The sequence below is a fragment of the Neolamprologus brichardi genome, chromosome 23, assembly GCF_056152115.1.
Source record: "Neolamprologus brichardi isolate AB-2024 chromosome 23, ASM5615211v1, whole genome shotgun sequence".
NCBI classification, from domain to species: domain Eukaryota; kingdom Metazoa; phylum Chordata; class Actinopteri; order Cichliformes; family Cichlidae; genus Neolamprologus; species Neolamprologus brichardi.
In genome coordinates, this window is record NC_142125.1 from 16,391,968 (window position 1) to 16,411,533 (window position 19,566).

Consider the following 19,566-nt stretch of genomic DNA (forward strand, 5'->3'; position numbering starts at 1 on the left):
AAGAACAGACTGTAAGTGAGCTTAGAGCAGTGAAAGCTGGGCCAGCACCAGCTTGCCTTGTGCCCTGGTCTCCACTCAGTTTACCGTGAAAAGACCAGCAGTTTATCCACAATCCGTGCGTATAAATTACCCAAAAAAGCTGCTGGTCTATCAACTTCCCCAGCTCAACCCTCAAAACAGAGACTGCTACAGTCCCTTATAAAACTGAAAGAAGCGCAACAATAGCCAACAGCAGCCACAAGGTGGCAGTAACGTAAAGGCATATTAATTATGCATATTAATTAACAGACCAGGAGCTCTATGGCTATGTCCACAGGTACACGGGTATTTTTGAAAACGGAGATTTTCCGTTTTCGTTTAAAAAAAATAATCCCGTCCACACGTAAACGCAGAAATGAAGGAAAACGCTGGTAGGAATATAGTTAAGAACCTGATGTCTCCAATTTCCAAGAGCTTTGATATATGATTTAAAGTCAGTTCTGTTGCTATTTATACAACCATCAAGTCTTGGGGCAAAACTTTAAGATACCGAATGTTGCTTGGGAGTAGAAAGCTGAGTAAACGAGATCCCTACTGTTATCAGCTTTCAGAGCGACTAAATCAAAAATGTTGGCACATTAAAATTTCTGGCACAATATCTGGTTGAGCTTTCTGTTCCCACCAGTGCAAACATATTCTGCCAATTTTCAGTCTCTATTATTAACCACATCATACTAGACTCTCCTTTGGACTCAAGTTTCTCTCTTTGTTTGTCCCATCAAATAATCTACATTTATTTCTTTGCTTTGCTTAATCATTTGTTTTACTCTAATCTATTTGGAAAACAGCTTGTTGTGTGTCATTATTCAGTAAGTCATCCTGGCATATGTAGTTTACAAAATGGCCTTCTATTAAATTACTATTGATGACTTCTAAATGAAAACTATCACAGTTTTTGAAGATAATAGAGGTGGCTACAAATGCTTTAGTAGGCCCCTCAGTCTCTACACCTGGCTTCAGTTAACTTGCAGACTGCACAAAATTGACAACTGACAATTTCAACCTGTTCCAGAATTGCTATTACCTCTTTAAAAGAGATGGTCTTCATCTTAATAAGGAGCAAATGCAAGATGCTAGAGCAATGCTAGATCACCCATAAAGTCTTTATATTAAATCACCTTTTCTTTCCTCTCAGTATGTGTGACCAAAACCTGGCTAACTGGTGAGTCCCGTGCTTTTTCTAAACTTTTGCCCAATAAATGTGTATTTATTAATTCTCCCCAGTTAACCGGCTTCAGTTTGTAAGAATATATTTGACTGGCACCCAGTGGAAGGAATACATGGCAACATTGTTCTCTGTTACAGTTCAAAACTCTCTTTAGTTTGAACTGCAGCTGTTTATAACTGTTTAATTACCCAAGAGTTTTCTGAATTTTTAAATGAAATTGTGTTAAATGTGACAGCATTTTAGTTCTTATTGATTTTAATTCTTATTAAAGTTATTATAAAGTTTGGGGGTTATTTTGAGCCGATTGAGTCTTTTAACATTGACCAGTTGGTACTACCCATGAGCTGGGCCACACACTTGATTTGGTTCTATTGCTTCCCATATCTGCAGTATAGCCACTTTTCCTGACTATGTGCCTCATCATTTTATTAAATCAGTGTTCCTGAGGTAAGGGACAAAACCTAGGACTATGCTTCACTCTCTACCATAATTACATCGACTACCACTGACCAGTTTGTTAAAGCTTACAGAGACTCTGTGCTGAACAGTCAAGCTCCATCTCCACTATCTTATGTACATACAGAAGATTTCTTAAATTCTTCTAACAATATTTGCACTACCATCCTTAATTCTGTTGTTTCTTTGAGCTTTTACCTCCCGAAATTAAAATATCAACCTTGGCTAAATCAGCCTACTTCGGCATTCAGACAGCAATGCAGGAAAACAAAAGGAAGTGGAAAACAAATTGCAAGTGTCTTATGAAATTTTATGACATTCTCTATCAAGAGGCTGTCAAGGCCCTAAGAAACAAACACTTTTCCAATGTGATTTCTTCTCACTCCTGTAGACTAAGAATCCTCTTCAGTACAATCAATTCTGTCCTTAACCCCACTACCTCTATCTTTCCAAGCATGTCTGCCACACTGTGTCACAGGTTTCTAAAATTTTCATTCATAAAATCTCACTTCTGAGAACTAATGCTGAATTGTACAATAATGATCCAGTTAGTTCGTCTACCTTCACTGCTGTATTTAATTACTTTAAGCTGATTTCACTTTCCGCACTAACTAATATGGTTGACAGGTTAAAGCCAACTATATGTAGTTCTGCCATTATTCCCTTTCGTCTGTTTAAACAAGTTTTTCATTTACCTGGCCCATCAATTTTAACATTTATAAATGTTTGTTTAGTCTCAGCGATAGTGTCAGCCCAGCCAAATTTTAAACCAATCTCTACCCTTCTCTTTCTGTTTTAAGTATTAGAGAAATAATTTTTTCAGCAAATGCATTTCTTACATAATGATGTAATGATGAGGTTTTGGGCTTTAAATTCCATCAAAGCACAGAATCTGCTCTTTTAAGACTTTAATGTATTATTGATAGTGATGAGAATTGATAAGAATTGAGCCATTCCAATTCCATTATCGATATACTAATTGATTTGATTCCCTTATCGATTCTCATTGGATCCACTTAGCATGTCACAGCCATCTCTAAGCAGCATATCAATGGCATGACATTCAAGCAATTAATTACATGCTGTGTGATCAAATGTTTGTGGATGTTGGAGGTATTTCCCCTTTTTTGTGATCGTTGCTGGAAACATTACTCAAAAAAGTAATTACTGCACATATTACTTTCTTAATCAATTTGAACTGAATTGAATTCAATCAATTTTAGTCGATTTCAATGTATTTTTTAAAATATATTATTTATAAGCACATTTAAAAACAATACAGGTTGACCAAAGTGCTGTACATAGTAAAAAAGTAAAAAGTTGAACAAACACACACAAAGAATAAAACAAAACTCAGTCACAATCAAAAGCTAAAGAGTAAAAATGTGTTTTCTGATGGGTTTTAAAAATGTCTGAAAAAGTCAAAGTAATGCAGTTCGCTACTTAATTACACCCAAGAGAAAGACAGTCGTTGTGCTACTCGTTAAGTTGCTTTCATGTTATTCTGTAAAATGATCTGTAACACACTGTCTCATAATTATCATTTAACAATATAAAACTACAGGCTACAGCCCCACACACCAACACAAGTCCCTGAACTAATGAGGACACACGTGACCTTTGTCTAGGTATACAAAAAACCTAGACGAGTACACAAATCAAAGATGAAAACCAGCACAAAGAGACTTTAACATGATCGCCACAGTGATTCTACTTTAGAAACATGAACTGGTAGAAATGGAAGCTGCAGCCTTTAGTTTGTAAACCTGTTGAAGATCAGCAGGGACTGATTTCACCACAAATGACGGCTCACAGTGCTGGGCTGGTCAGCAGTCACTCAGCTTTAACATCACTCGGGGCTCTTGCTAGCTTAGCATTAGCATGCTGTCTGTACAGGTACAAGTTGCATTAGCTCAGACCTTCCCAAAGTGCGGGACTCGCCCCCTAGGGGGGGCACAGAGCCATTGCAGGGGGGGCGCGGTATGAAAAGGGGGGGGAACAACAACAACGCTTAGATGCTGCTAGCACGGGCGCCCACACAAATGCAAAGCAGGAGATGAAGCATAGCTGAATATGTTTCCAAACCAACTTCATTCTAAGCCAAAGACTAGAAAATATGGTGAAGCATATCTTCCCTTTGGCTTCACCTGCACAAGTGCCAAGGTAGGTCTCCCTGCATAATTGATTTTCCCTTCCTAGGGGAGCACGCGCTGGGCTGTTCAAATCACGGACAAACAGTATCCCACATTCGTCATTTTTACTTCACAAACACTTGTTGTAATGACTAACTACTCTTGACATTTTGGAGATGTTAGCTCTTTATACAGTAAAGTTACAGCGGGATACAAATAATATCAGGCTCATCCTGCCAGAATTTGTTCCCCCTGTCTAAATAACGGACAAACAGTATCCTACAGCTGTTTATGTTTTTAAACCCATTTTGCACAGAGAGACATTTTTTGAAAAATGTATTGATAGCAATGTTGAATATTATTACACAGGAGAAAAACAACTACATGTAAAATAATCACACAGTGAGCCTCTGCCTTTCTAAATGGAGGGGCAGTAACTGCGTGTATATATAAACATGTAAAACCTGAAGATAGAGACAAAATACTGTTAATCTGACTATCTGCTATTCTGCAATTCATCTCATGTGTTAGGGTCCTGGGTCTCCTGACCCAGCGTGTTTAGTTCTTTGTGATTTTTGTATTATTGTACTTGTGAGTTATTCTATGGTTTCTAGTTTTGATCCCTTGCTTTTCATGTTTCTGTGTCTCCTCGGTTCTAAGTCTGTGTCATACTTCCTGTTTTACTTTGAAGGTCCGTGTCTTATGTGAATGTGTCCTGCTTTGCTTCCTTGTCTCGTCAGTCCTGATTTCTCCCAGCTGTGCCCTCCTGTGTCTCATTCCCCTCGTTACTTCCCAGTGTATTTAAACCCTGTGTTTCTCTGAGTCAGTGTCGCGTCGTCCCTCAAGCTGTGTGTTTCCTCGTGTGCCTCTCTGCAAAGTATGAGTTTATATTTTCCCAGTTTAGTTTAGTTTTGTATGCTTTTCCCCTGTCAGCAAATAAAGCTGAGTTTGAGTTCATCCCTCGAGTCTGAGTGCCTGCATCTTGGGTCCAACTCCTGCCTGCCACACAGTGATTCATGACATCATGTAAACAATAACGTGGCGCACAGCGTGACGTGAAAAAAGGCACATACCTTTGACGTTGCGTGACGAACTCTGTATTCCTCGTCCACACGTAAACGCAAAAAATAACTTTTAAAAAATCTTCGTTTTCGGTGATTCGAAACGCCGTTTACGTGTGGATGACACAGCTGCGTTTTCAAAAATATCCGGGTAGGTGCGGACGTAGCCTAAAAGAGTTAGTAGTTTATTTTTTTACTACCTGAAAATTATTGCAGATTACTTGTAATTACTTAATTGTTTACTAAATGTTTGAGGTGTGAAATAAACCGCAATTGAGCAAAATATGTGTGTGGTTGGATGTGTTTGTGTGCGTGTGCGCGCACGTGAGGGGGGGGGTGCGAGAACATTTTTCTTGTAAAACAAAGGGGCGCCCAGCAAAAAAAGTTTGGGGACCACTGAATAAGCTAGTGATTTGCAATACCACTGATTTCCTTTCCGATCTGATACCAATTAAAATTCAGGTTGGTATCGACGATACTGATCCGATACCGATACTTTGTACATTTAATTTGTTATTGTATTTCAAATTACCGGTACAGCTTCGTAATGATAACGGCCATCAGACAACTTGTTTAATTATGAAGAATTCTCATATAGAAAACAAACCTGAAGTTGTGTGTTAATTTACGCTATTTGAATACATATAGCTTGTTATTTAACATGTATTTACTTGCCTGGACATTTCAACAAAAACATTCAACATTCACACTTTCCCTCATTCACAGTAGTGATGTCCCACACTACAAATTTTGGTGTCGATCCAATACCAAGTAATTACAGGGCCAGTATTGCCGATATCAGTACCAATAATTTTAAGTTATTCAGGCAGCTAATTGGGGGAGAGTAGTGTTGGGTATTGATTCCAATGTTCCCTCTAAGCTGCTCGGTGCGCAATTGCGCACTGCTGGCACGGTCTCTGTGCACAGAAAACCTGCGTTGCGTACAGAAAAAAAAAACCTAACCTGAATTGAAATTAAAATGAATACTTTAACAATTCTGTTTTGCAGTGTTAGTCAGTAAGTGACTGGCTGCTCTCGTATGGGATTAGAACGATGCCAATTTATCCCATACGGTAGCAGTCAATAATGTGATTCACATTCGTATATATGCAGCTAATCAATGTCGTTGACAGGCTATGACAGCGTCCTCATGTGCCGACACCGGTGTTTTAGCTAGCAAAGCGGCGTGGCTGATGTGGAGTGAACCCACGTTAATGACAACGTGTACAACCGTTGGAGATGTGAGCAGGACAGACGGAACAACTGACAGAAAAATTGTGGACTTTATATCAGTTTTTAAATTGTGTTGATAGGCCACGTAAAACCAGAGTTATGATAAAATATATGCAATGTTTGGTTTTCTTTCTGAATACTATCATTGTTTATATTTACTGCGGGAAGAAACGGTAAAAACAGCGTTTTATAAGGAAAACGCTCGAAAGCGCTGTCCATCTGAGAGAAAAAACAAAACCAGAAAAACCCTTTCCTATTGGTCGAAAAATGTACCATGTCGACCAATCAGAAAATGATCGTTTTTATCGTTAACTCGGTTTTCCTGGGTGTTTTCACGTGTGTTATGAATAAATCTTCTTTTTTCGGTGCCAGTACTAGTTTTATTTTGTTGTATTTATCCGCGGCACCTTAAAGGCCGGTCCGTGAAAATATTGTCGGGCATAAACCGGTCCGTGGCGCAAAAAAGGTTGGAGACCGCTGGTGTAGTCAATAGTTTTGTTGTGTGTGTCAGAACAATGAGGCGACTGCTGAATGTTACAGGTGTTACAGGAGTGATACATCTCCTGTTGTCAGGCCTGCAGGTATCAGGCTGTTGTTCTCTTTTATCTCATAGTGGACAGAAATGATTTTTTGGAGTGGCACAAATAATTTGTGTGGCATCAAATTTGATGCAGAACAGCTGATTGTTCTGTAAATAGTTTGAAATGTTTATTTTAAAAAATGCCTTGGCTGCAAAACTCAGTTATGTTTTTGTAGAAGTAACTAAATAATTAATTGCCCAACATTGGTCATTATATACTGTATTTTGTAGACAGAGAGTTATAGGACTCTCTCTCAGACCACAGACTCATACTCATAATACAAGTCAGAGCTTTATTAAAAAAAAAAAAAAAAAAAAAGGAAGATGAAGAAAAAAGAAAGTTGTATTTTCAAAATTGGAGTTCAAGTTATTTTTACTTCCAATAGTGTTAACATCCTATGCAGGTCATGAACAAGATTTTTTTAAATTTTCATTGTAAGTGGGCTAAAGCACTTAATTAAAAGTAGTCTAACATAAATGTAAATGCTGTGATTTGATTATTTTAATAAACCATGTAACTTGGATGGATTCGATGCTGGTGTGACCACAGTGCACACGTCTGCTGTTGTCCAAGGGACTGTTCAGGGAGTTTGTGCATTCGCTCAGACACATGAAAAATTAGAGGGAACATTGCTTGATTCCATTGATATTTCGATCGATTTGCCCACCTTTAATGTTAGCAACATAATGCAGTCGTTTCTGTCCTAGAGCAGTCTCCATTTTACCATCATGCTCTTTATAAAAATAAAAGTAATGTCCATATCTACGTTGCACCAGTATTTTTCTCTCTCCAACCAAAATTCACCGAGCCAGCAGCAAAAGAAGCAGCAAACTACGCTTTACATTTATTAAATGTCGTCATGAATTCCCTCTGACTTTTGCTGTTTTGCTTCCACCACAATAAAAATCACAGCTCATGCACAGCTCATTCTCTCTCTCTCTCTGTACTTCAAGAACAGTTTCCCGTCTCAAATCTCTGTTTTCTGCATTATTCATTCGCTTATTACCCACCAGTCTACTGTTGTTTACAGCGCCATCGGCTGCTGTCTTTCTTTCTTTTTTTTTACTTAAATGACTCGGACAACAAAGACTAATTTCTGCTGTTCAATACTGAAGAAATTAAAACTTTTTTAAAATTGCAGAATATTTTTAAGGTTATCTGCTATAAAAAGTCAGGTCAGAAAAATCTCCTTCATGTTTTTCTGTGTTTTATTCTCAGTTACTTTGACACAAAGGCATCTGCTGTGATGTTCACAATTCTGATGAAATCTCACATGTATCAGTACTGATAAATGATCAGAATTATAATATTTCTGACTGTCTGAGGCTAAACTGAATTGAATCAGGACTTTGAGAAACCGGAATCAAATGGATTATAGAAATCAGTGATGATACCCAGCCCTAGTGAGCAACCTAGGCCTGACAGAAGTGGATGTAGCTGTGGGTAATAAGAAAAGATGAAAAGAACTATTGATAACTTTTTTGTTGAGTTAAGGCCTGATACGTATGAAATTCATAGCCAGTGCTCTGACACAGTGCCATCAACCTCTGAATGCTGAAAAAGCACAGTGTATCCAGAAAACACATTATATGCTGCAATAAATGCACTGCAAGTGTCCCCTCTCCCCACTGCCTTTCAGCAGCATGCAAAGCAAACAGGTCGTCAGAGGAGGCCATGATGATGATTAAGTTTAACATTTTCTACAATATTGCCAAAGCATTTTAAGCACAAGGATTGTTAGTTAATAATTTAGAAATGAATATTTTCTGTATGGACTGCAATTTCCCCCTCAAAAAATGTGCACATGTAAAACTGCGGTGTTAAGCGATGCAGTTGAAAAATTAGCCTACAGCCCTGTACTTAGATACTTGTATTGTCATGTGCACAAGACAAAGTGGCAATACAAGTATTGGCACTCACTCTTCTAACATTCTTCCCATTCTTCCCACTCTTCCCATTAGCCTGTAGTATACTTCAAGGGTCCAGTCCTTTTTTCATTCTATATTCTTAAAAAAAAAACAATAAAAACATAAAATAAAAAATTAGACATATCTGCCTTTTAAACCAGGCACCAAGTCCTCTACATATTTATTAATTTGTTGTTTAGCTAAGGTTGAAACCTGACTAAAAAAATTTCTGAAAGTTAATGAAAATAAAACCACCATGTTAGTGTTTCATCCCAATCAATGACAGACAATTTCACTTTCCATGACCCCTCAGATCTTGAGCCCATGTCATCATATCTTAAACGTCATGTGAACGATCATGGTGTTAGCCACACCCATAGCAATAATCCCACACAAAGGAATTACTGCAATGAATTATATATCGGACTGAGCAAAACACTAATATCACAATTGCAGCTGGTTCAAAACGCTGTTGCTACACTCTTGGAGGCGTGATAATATTTCGGCCAATCAATTGCACTAGCCTTCTTTGAAGCACAGGATCAATTTCAATATATTGTTGAAATTGATCCTGTTGAAATTGATCAATTCAAATTGATCAATCAAAGTGCTGTGAAGCATTTTCATCAATGTCTGTTGTGCTTAAATGTGCTATATAAATGAATTGACTTGACTAGAAAAGAGAATATAATGTTGCCAGTGTGAAAACTAAATCACTGACTTGTACAGGAACAACTGATAAAAAGCAACACTCCTAACAGTTCTACCTGGAAGTGCTGAAAAAACAAAACAACAACAAATACCAAAAAACCCTAAAACAAGTTGTTTTTCCATACAGGAATATCAACCTGAACTAAAGTTTCAAATTAAAAATACACTACATTTTGTTACAGAGAAATATTACTATGCAAGTTTGATAAAAGGTACTAAATTAGAGCTTTCCTGGTTCCAAGAAAATAAAATATTTAGGGATGATGTGATTGATGTTGATGTAGTTCAGTTTGTTTAGTTTGGTTTTGTAAGGTTCCCTTTGCTGTTTCCTGCACAAGGCGGCTCATTTGGCAATAACAAGTTACTCTGGAGTGCAGGTTCTTAGCTGGTGACCAGAGTAGACCAAGTATATCCAAGTGAAACAGTCTTTGCACATCAAAAACACAGACAGCAGGGGGTATTTCACTTGAGGTCCTCTGGTTATGACTTTCCTGTATGAATAGAGCGCTAAAAAAATAAGTAGACCACACCACGACTGTTATTAGGTAATTTAAAAGTTTGTCCCACCAGCCAACTTTTAAATCACCTTTTTTGGGGTTTTAGTACAACTATGTTAAACTTTAAACTCTTCACAAGAAATTGGTCATAATCTAACATAATTGTCTTTTTCTTTCAGTATTTTTGTTGTTTTTAGCTCACAGTAATTTGAAAGTTTGGTTAGGCTGAGCTGGAATTGGCAAGCTCACCACATACTGAGTATGTGGTATAGACACAAACACATACAGACACACACAGAGACTAGAACACACTAACATAAGAAGAAATACCAGTGTGGAAAAGTTAAGCTGTGAGTGGAGGTGACAGAGGCCCTCAAGGGAAACCCAAACACAAGCAGGGCCATGCCTATTCCTGCCCATTTGTGTGTCTTTGTAGGCATGTGTGCATGCCACCTCCCGAAGGATCGTCCCTCAACAACTACAAAACTAGGACAAAGCCCAAGGAATAACAGGAAAAAAATAAGAGACAAAAGCAAGAGAAAAGGACATAAGAGGAAAGTGAGATGGTAAAGGGTGAAAAGGTCAAGACGCATAGAGACAGAGACAGACACAAGGGAAAAAGCCAACCTGTACAGAGGGAAACCAAGATGGATGGAAAGAGACACGAGAAGAACAAGGAAATGAGGGAAATGGGAAATTGTGGAAAAAAACAGTCAAACATTCACAATGTGTGAAGTTCACTGAATCTTGACGGAATTCGTATCTACAGTAGGACTTCTGTTCTAAACCCCTCTGGAGTGATGACAGCAGAAAGAAATTTTAGAACAATACAACTTGTTTAAAATATTTTGAGAACTACTGGAGATATTAAACAGTGTGTACATGTCCTGGGATAGTAGGTCAAGTTTGCAGTTTAAATTTACATTCAATGTAAGAAAGAAAAAGGGAATCAGAAAAGCAGACAAAACAGACAACCCCACCACCCCAAGTGACACTGATTCTAGACCAAGACCGAATGCTGTGCATAGAAATTACCTTGTTGAATTACATTGGCAGCATAAAAATGTAATTTTACAGTTTACCTATTGGGAATGATAACAGCAATATCCTCTTGTACAAAACAGTATTGTGCTGTTTAGAGTATAAGGTTTACAGTATAAGATAGCCAGCTGTCTGGTTGCCTTTATACTGTTATCTTAGGTTTTTTTTAGAATATCCATAAACAGTTTATTACGATAAAATATACACGTCCTCATCCTTAATCGGTTTCTTGTCTTTCTTAAACTATGACTTACAGTGTAGCTCAACATTTGCTTGATATGATTTTGCAGTAGGAGTTCCACAATGGTGGTTCATTTTTAGCTCAACCTCAACACTGTTCTCAAGCACAAATACCCTAGAAATCACAAGGCACAATCATAACAATTGGAATCTAAACCCCAACTAACGTATTGCTGGGTTCCATCCAGTCTGGGGCCTTTAGCGTGGGGTTCACGTGTGCTCCCCAAGTCTGTGACGGGTCTCTCTGGGTACTTTGGCTTCCTCCCAACATCATGTGTGGGGTTCTTTTAGATTCTAAGATTCTAAACGTAATCGCAGGTGTGAACCTGAGAGTGAATGGTTGTTTTTCTGTCTGTGTTAGCTCTGTGACAGACTGGTGATGTGTTCAGAGTGTAACAAGTCTCACGGTAGGACAGTTATAAGCTCCTGCCACCCTGAATACAATAAGTGGAAGAAAGTTAACAGCACTTAGCAGTGGTGCCAATACTGTACCATCGCTGTTAGTAATAAAATATTATTTGTGTATTTGGGAACCAACTTTCCTTTGAATTACAAAGCATGTGCAGCTAGTTTATTTTCTCACATGGTAACCAAAGCGCTAAGGCCTTTTAAATAAAATGCTCTATTCAGAGTGCAAGTTGATCATTTAACATCAAGACAGCTTAAACTTGTACAAATTAGTATTGTCCAGATTCAAAACTGCCAATGCAAATTTTCAATGCTTACAGCACCATGCATTTTCTTTGAGCAAATCCTTGGTCAGGCAGGAAAACTATTACTGAACTTTGTCAGTAATAGCTAAAGTGTCATATGCAATGAGATGCATTTAAAGCACTGAAGCAGCAACAAAGTGACAGTCTCGCCACATGCTGTTAAAGAAAAAACACCTTCAGTATTGTGACACAGTTCTGTGCTAATATTGTCAGCATGTGAGTTTAAGACATTTGTTCTTATGGATTGAAATGTAAAGATTTGTGTTAAATAATATTACCTTCACCACATCACATCTGCTTCCATATTGGCTTGTGCTTGTAGTCATGATGTCTTTTGACAACCCACACAGTTGAGTCAGCTCTGGCCTTATGTGAAGAGTAGTAAAAATATATAACAGGCAATAAGAAATGAAATTAAAATGTCCAGCAGTGTCTCCTTCAAACTGCATTATCTTATTTATTTTTTGTTTTGTTTCCTTGTTGTTGTTTTTTCATTTCCTCTTTTGGAAATCATTAAAAAGTCTGTAGATTTATCTTATTTATCAAAAAAGGTTTTTGTTTTTCCCCCCAGAGTTGGTATTGAGTGTGTTCTATGCAGCAAAAAGAGCTTTTCCCCCAAACGTACTGAAGGCTTGGCCCTCCATAGCCATAAATACATATGACTCATGCATCAGGATGAGTTTTACTTAACCCAAGTCTGAAATTCCATAATTGAATTTCAAGCCACTCATATTCATTTATTTCATTTTCAGAAATGAATTGTGAATGCATGCACAGAGAACGAAGACCAACCACAGAGCTGCTACCTCTGATCTCAACACAGAAACCACTATCCCAGCATGTGATAACTTAATGGCCATACTCCATCCCAGAGACATCAAAAAGCACTACTTTTAACCACAGAAGATTTCTTTGAACCCGTGTGACACAGGACAGTACAATAGTCCTTATGTGGACAAAGAGGCGAATCCCACAACAATTACACTCTGCCTTCTTCACTTTCACCGCTGCTCTATTGTTTGGCTGTGTGTCCTGCTCTTACTTTGTTTTTGTCTACCCCATATCTTCTTCTTTAACACAGTCATATATTTTCATTGCTTTCCATCGCTAGCTTTCCTTCTAATCACCTCAGTCATACAGTTTTTCTTTGTTTTGTCCATTAAGAAGTCTTCCATGCTTGGTGTGCAGAACAGTCATTAACAAAAGCACATCAGAATTTCATGTTAGCTGAAGGTATGAGTGTTATACAAACTGTTACGGAACTATAACCGAAAATAAACAGTATATATGTTCCACGATGTGTTTTGTGCATCATAAGTTATCTACAGATCTGTCAGTAACCGTGTAGTTATTGATCAGTGGATGCTGAAGCATTTGGGAACACTGTAAGATTGCCCTCCAAATTTTCACCTATGCAGATGAAATCCTAAGTTTCACATATTCACTATAATTCTGCAGGTGCACCTCATCATTTTCTTTTGGAAAAACTTGAGAGCTAAAATGTGCTTTTTATCACAAAATTGTTGTAGTGTATTGTCTGTCAATATGTCACTTGTATGAAGACATTATAGTTGATTTGATTAATAATACCCCATTTCCTGAAAATGTATTTCTTCCTATCCAAACATGTTATAAAATCCATCACTGTGGCTGCACACATCTAGCCATGAAATTACCTAGTCACTCACCATAATCTATCCACTCACCCCACGCACCACTGAGTACACTGCACTACTGTGTCACTGATAATGACTAAAGTTCTAAAAGTATCCACTGAAATAGCTTTTGCCTCTAAAGTAAACCACCACCGTCACTGCGGAACTGACATTAGACTCTAATGATGTACCAGAAAACATTATCTGATGCTGTAAAACTGATATCCCAGCCTGGACAGCATGGCTAGTAACTCAACAATGCACACTTTAATTGTAATATCTGAATATAGAAGCCATGCACATGTACTGAAGAACACCACCCCAATACACGTGCATGATTCCTGAGAAATGAAACGTGTGGTACGTTTTAGTCGTTTCTGCCTAGAAATATTCATCTGAAAAGTGCAGACTTCAATTGGATGTCCGTGGCTAGCATCAGTAGCAAGACGCGATTTGGTGTTCAACCCAGGCTCAACTGCCCAGCACAGTGGTGCACAGAGAACTATTGCCACATAAGAATGTCAATATTGGATGACACTATAAAGCCATTTTTTTCTTCAGTGCCTTAGGTTTGAAAATTCTCATTACATTCAATTTAATTGCGAATAGATTTCAATATGGTTAACATTATGGGAAACCCATTCTTATGACAAACTATAGAAAAGGTATAGTTGGGGAAGATGTGTTTGGTTAACAATTAATAAAAAGTCAAATGTAAATCGCAGGCCAGTAGCAGAAGACGAAAAAGGAGTGACCCTCCATCAGTCAGACCTCAGTTTAGATGTTGGTCACCTACCTCCATGTTTATGCACAAAATGTAAATAGTGAAATTAAATCCTCAGAATAATGACTTCTTACAGATTACACTTAGAATTCAAGTAATTTTACTGTCTCTTTATCTGATAGTTTCTTCCAATGTCACAGTGATTGAACTACATGAATACTGGCTATCTACTTAGATGGATTGCTTGGATCGGCTGATATCCATGGCATCATCTCTTATCAAAATTGTTTTTTTCTTGTTTTGTTTTGGGGTTTTTTTTTGCATAAAATGTTATTTGGGAAAACAAGAAAGCAACTGATGTACTAACATTTTCAAAATTGAGGCATACTGCTTTAGATAATGTATTGTTCTGAAAGATAATATAATTTTAAAACATGAAGTTGAGCACTTCAGCCTCTAAAAGTTACACTTAATTTACCAGTCAGAAGTGATGTCTCTAGGATGTAAGACTACTAAGTTCTGGTCGATAAATGTCACTTTTTAGTCTCTAAAAAATTGCTTCCAACCTGTGCCTTTTACGTAAGGCTAAAATTTCACTTTTATCAATTTTATTAATATAAAAAACAAAAAAATATATTTAAAAAAAAGTTTAATTCTCTACACCATCGAGTATTGTCTTAGGATCTGTATTCTTCATGTCACTTTTATCGGTCATTACAGCCTTCAACCATCTGCTCTGAGAAACTTTTCTCTTTTTTTAGGTCAATAAACACAAAATTTCAAGTAAACAAACTTGCATCACATATATTTTGAACATATGGGAACAGGACTGTTCCCACAGTGGGAGTACTGCATTTAAAAATTTCATAGGTAAAAATAATTATTGTTATTTTCAACTTTGTGCATAGTTACTGGGTTGCAAAACTGCAGACACAGAAACAAACTCAAGGAAAGCAACTTCTCCTGTAACTAAGGGACATTTCTGCTTTTCCTTTTCTGTGCAATACACTGTGTTTCACAGCTATTCTCCCTTTATTATCAAATCACAAAATCTTGTTTTCTGAATTATGATTTTCCCATGGTGTGTGAACAATATATACGCTTCTGTAATCTGTCAGTGCATTTCCTTTCAGTGTATTTGTATGTGTAACATGTTAGAGGCGAAGAAGAGCAGTGAATTTATAATGTGCACGTATCTATTTAGTACGAAAAAAGGAAATATACAAAAAGCGATAATGCTGACTGCTGCCAAGACAATGACATTAACACCCAGAACTTATCAAGGACGCTGTCAGCACATCTCTCCCCCTCTCTCGCTTTCGCTCTCTCTGTCTTACTCTCTCTGTCACTCACTCTGACTCAAAAATATCTATACGGAAAAAAAGTGCGCACACAGCCAAGAAGGGAGAGGCTAAAAGAGAAAGACAGAGAGGAGGTGGAGGACATTATCTTGATGAAACAGCGCTTGATACAGTAGCCAGAGCCAACCAGAACATAGCTCTGCTTTCTTTTAATGGAGATTACACAGTCAAGGTCCAGCCTGAGCTCATCTTATTTAACACTGCATACAACTACATCATTGTGAGTGTGTGTATGTGTGTTTGTGACAGTGTGTATGATCTAATATGCTGCTATCTTGCGACACATCAGCCATAATTACTGCACACCTCCTGACCTATGATCTGGCAGCCAATCAAATCACCCACTATTGCTGACCAACGCGAGCACACATGAGTACTGGGGATGTGGTGCAACACACCTCACATCTATCAACCATCACAAGGTCTGCAAATTACTTGTCTTATTCAGGGTTTTAGATGCAAGTATGTTGCTGTTATTACCTTGAGTATATCAGAGCATCTTTACAAGACCTGTCAAATGACAAAAAAGTATTTCCTGATGTGCGCACTTATACTTTCTGAAATGCAGTAGCTGTGTTCAGTGAGAATACTGCTTCTGACATCTCCACTTTCTTCTTAAGGTTTTTTAAATTGGCCCTAAATTCACTTTCAGGTAGTGTTTTAAAAGGCCCCGTCTCCTAATTGCGGCATTCTAAAAACCAGCAGAGTCAAGACTTGAATAATTTGTAGACCTTGATTTCACATCTCTCTCTCCATCTCAGTCTCTCTCGCTCAGTCTCTCTCTCTCATGCTGTAACATATAGCTCTTCTTTTTTCTTCCTGTTTGCAGCATGTTCTTCTTTCTGTGGCATTGTATAGGTTGGAGTCAGATCATACATACCTCCTTGTCTACATATTTTCTTGCCCGGTTTCCTGGCACATTCCTTGGATATTCTTTTGACTGTAAAATGAATAGAAAACTAAAGAATAACATGGAGCCCCTGGACGCGCAGTGCACACAGGAGCTGGCATGCACACGCACACATGAACACTCACGCAGCGCTGATTGACTGAAAAAGACTTAGAGAGGAAGGAAGGGAGAAATAAAGACAGGGGGAAAGAATGAATAATACCAGCTCAATCAGAGCAGTATTCACTCTATCAGTCGGCCAGCCAGCCAGTCATTCAGCCAGTCAGCCAAATCAATCGGTGATGATCATGACAACAACTGTCTTGTTTAATGAACTGTAGCCATTGTGGATGAGCACAATACGCTATGATGAGCTGCAGACATGAGAGTGGGGGAGGAGGGGGCCTGTAGGGCAAATAAAGAAATGAGAAAAAAGAGGAGCTGAGAGGAAAATCTGTTCAAAAAGTCTGAAAGAATGAATGTGGAAGAAAAAATATTGAGGCAGATGTGGAGTGAAATTAAAAGTGTGCACACTGTTCTCTCTTTCACACGTCACTCTTGCACAGTCATGTAGTATAAGAAATATCATGCACATTTAACATGCACAAGGTCATGCTTTCCCTTCTAATGACAGACATACAAGGACAGAAACAGAAATTCACTCTCACATAGTAACAACACACCCCAACAACACTTTTTCCCCCCTCTATCAGAAGGTTGTGGGTTTAATTCTCTCTGCCCCACCTCCCTCTGTACTCAGCCATCCTACCCTGGGCTTGCAGGCAACTCACCATCCTCAGTGGGAACATAGATGTTAAGATAGAGGCAGTCCTCGCTCTGGTCCTGGACGTAGGTAGACACCACATCGATGCTGTTGGTAAACCACACTGGCAGCATGACATCTGGCAGACGGCCCTCGACGATGCTCTGGGGACACACTGGGGCAAAGTGTGTGGCATTGCGAATGTCAGGCCATGGTGCCGCTGGCTCAGGTGGCTGGAAGCGGCGTTCACCAGTAGGTGGAGCGGCATATGGAACGCCCAGAAATTGTATGACAGGACCCAGGATCTCATTGTTCAGCTCCTTCTTGATACCACGAAGCTTGCCATTGGCTGTGGTTACTATTGGGTCATTCTCATCAAGTTTCTGAGCCAACACAACAGCTGGACATGCCTGCAGAAGCAGCAATCCCAGCCATATTAGAGTGGATACCCACCAGCCAGCCTTTAAGGAACCTTCTAGACCTACATATCCCATGCTTCTGCTCCCACATGTAGCACTCTGAAGTAGCCGACATCCAATCCTCGAATGCTGCCTCCACTCGAACATGGCTGCTGTCCCACGTTTTACACTTGGTTGCTTTCTCTGTTTTTGGCCAGTTCTTGCTCGTGAAACAAACTCCTTATTTCCTTTTTCTCACTTATACCATGCAGATGCAAACACAAACACAATCACAAAACTGACATTCATACAAAAGTAAGGTGTAAGGAAATTGGTAACTCCGGAGCAAATGAGGGTTGTGGATGCTAATGATCCGTTTTAAAACCAAAGCACTGCAAAGCATCCAGTAGAACTGTAGCAGCCATCAGTTTCCTCCAAATTGGTGAAAGAAAATCTGTGAAATATTCCTCACAGTATGGAAATATATTCCTCAAAAAGGTCCTGTAAACAATCACTGGACTAAAGAAGAAAACACTGAAGATTTCATATTTAGGCACCACTTCTCAGGAGATAGACAAGCCAGTCAGTGATGATGGTTTCCATATTGCCATGTACAGCGGCAGAAGCAGCGATTGTGGTGCAGTGGGTCTAGTAGGTACTTGTACTGTGAAGAGTCAAGTCCAAAGTTGGTCCCCTGCAACACAGTAAACAAACATTTAGCATTCACACTAAGAAGGCAATGATCATTTTTAACCAGTACCATTTTAAATTTACAAAATTATTTTTCTTACTTCACAGCATAGTAGACATGCCATTTAATTTGTCTCATACCCATATGCACGGATGGTTACATGAGATAACATTCCTCAGCAACACACAAGGTATCTATCAGCATGCATGGCGACAAATTATAATGTAGAGTTTAATTGTATACACTACCGACAGTGTGACACTCCATCCCACCGAGAGGGGCTGATTTTTAGACAGACCTTAACTTGGATCCCAGCAGCAACAAGGCTTACAGTCAAAGCCACAGGTCATTTCAATGAAAGCAAGGGACTTCATACAGGTGGCTACAGTTTGTGTCATGTCACAGACCTTGTATTAACATTCCCCACAAACTTTGCCTATTTTACCATTCTCTCAGTAAGTCTGTCTAATGAGATATATGGTAGTAGCACAAAATGATTCCAACTGAAACAAGGTAACAATTTTTACTTCACCCTTTACGCAACTATGTGTTTGTGTGTGTGCATGAAATTGTTGAACATGAAGGTATGTCCTTCATACTATGTGGTTTTCTACCTTTCCCACACTTCTTAGTAGTCACTGTTCCATCTGGATGAGCTCACCTTCAATTTCATACACTGAGGTAATCCTGTTTAACTGCATACACACAGCAAACTGTCAAACTAGCTAAAATTAACACAGAACTGCATTTTCACTAAAACACTAACATGTTATACTCCTTAAAGTATATGTGTATATCTGTATATGAAAGACTGATTGATCATGCAAGCAAGCACAACTGTGATTAACTGAAGAAACACGACAATGAGGGAAGACTAGAACCTGAACCTAAGTGTCCATACACAAACAGGAAATCTAAGGAGGCTAAGTTGACTGATGCACAAGCCTACATATTAATATCTGATAATATCTTACCCAGCCCCAGTTAATGTTCACTATCCTGCAAGACTGAATATTTTGTAAAAATAAAATATTTTGTGAAAATATTGTGTTAGCATAATGCAATATGAGGCATTTTTTCCAACTTAAAAAAAGCTTTGAGCCACAAAGATATACATGTACAGAAAAGTAGGAGTGATATGTAGAGTATATGTACATATCACTCCTACTATGTGATACATATACTGTACATGAGTGAATTAAAAAGATGAAGGAAAAGCCATTCCCATTTAATATTCAGTTTTACCTGAAGGAGTCCTCCTTTTTTCTTGCAATGTTTTCTGTGTCTTTTTGCAAGTCAAAATTTG

General features: G+C 38.4%; 1 protein-coding gene across 2 annotated transcripts in view; it reads right to left on the minus strand.

Moving 5' to 3' along the window:
• nlgn1 (neuroligin 1) overlaps positions 1-19,566 on the minus strand; it is a 286,547-nt gene that overhangs the window by 238,600 nt on the left and 28,381 nt on the right. Inside the window, exons 2-3 of one of the 2 annotated variants that reach the window (XM_035912635.2) lie at positions 17,200-18,263; positions 16,400-16,459 (exon numbers count right to left, since the gene is read on the minus strand). In XM_035912635.2, coding sequence (XP_035768528.1) covers positions 16,400-16,459; positions 17,200-17,737 — 598 coding nt within the window. In that variant the 5' untranslated portion in view covers positions 17,738-18,263. The remainder of the gene's footprint in view (positions 1-16,399; positions 16,460-17,199; positions 18,264-19,566) is intronic. The other variant, XM_006801992.3, reaches the window with a different exon arrangement.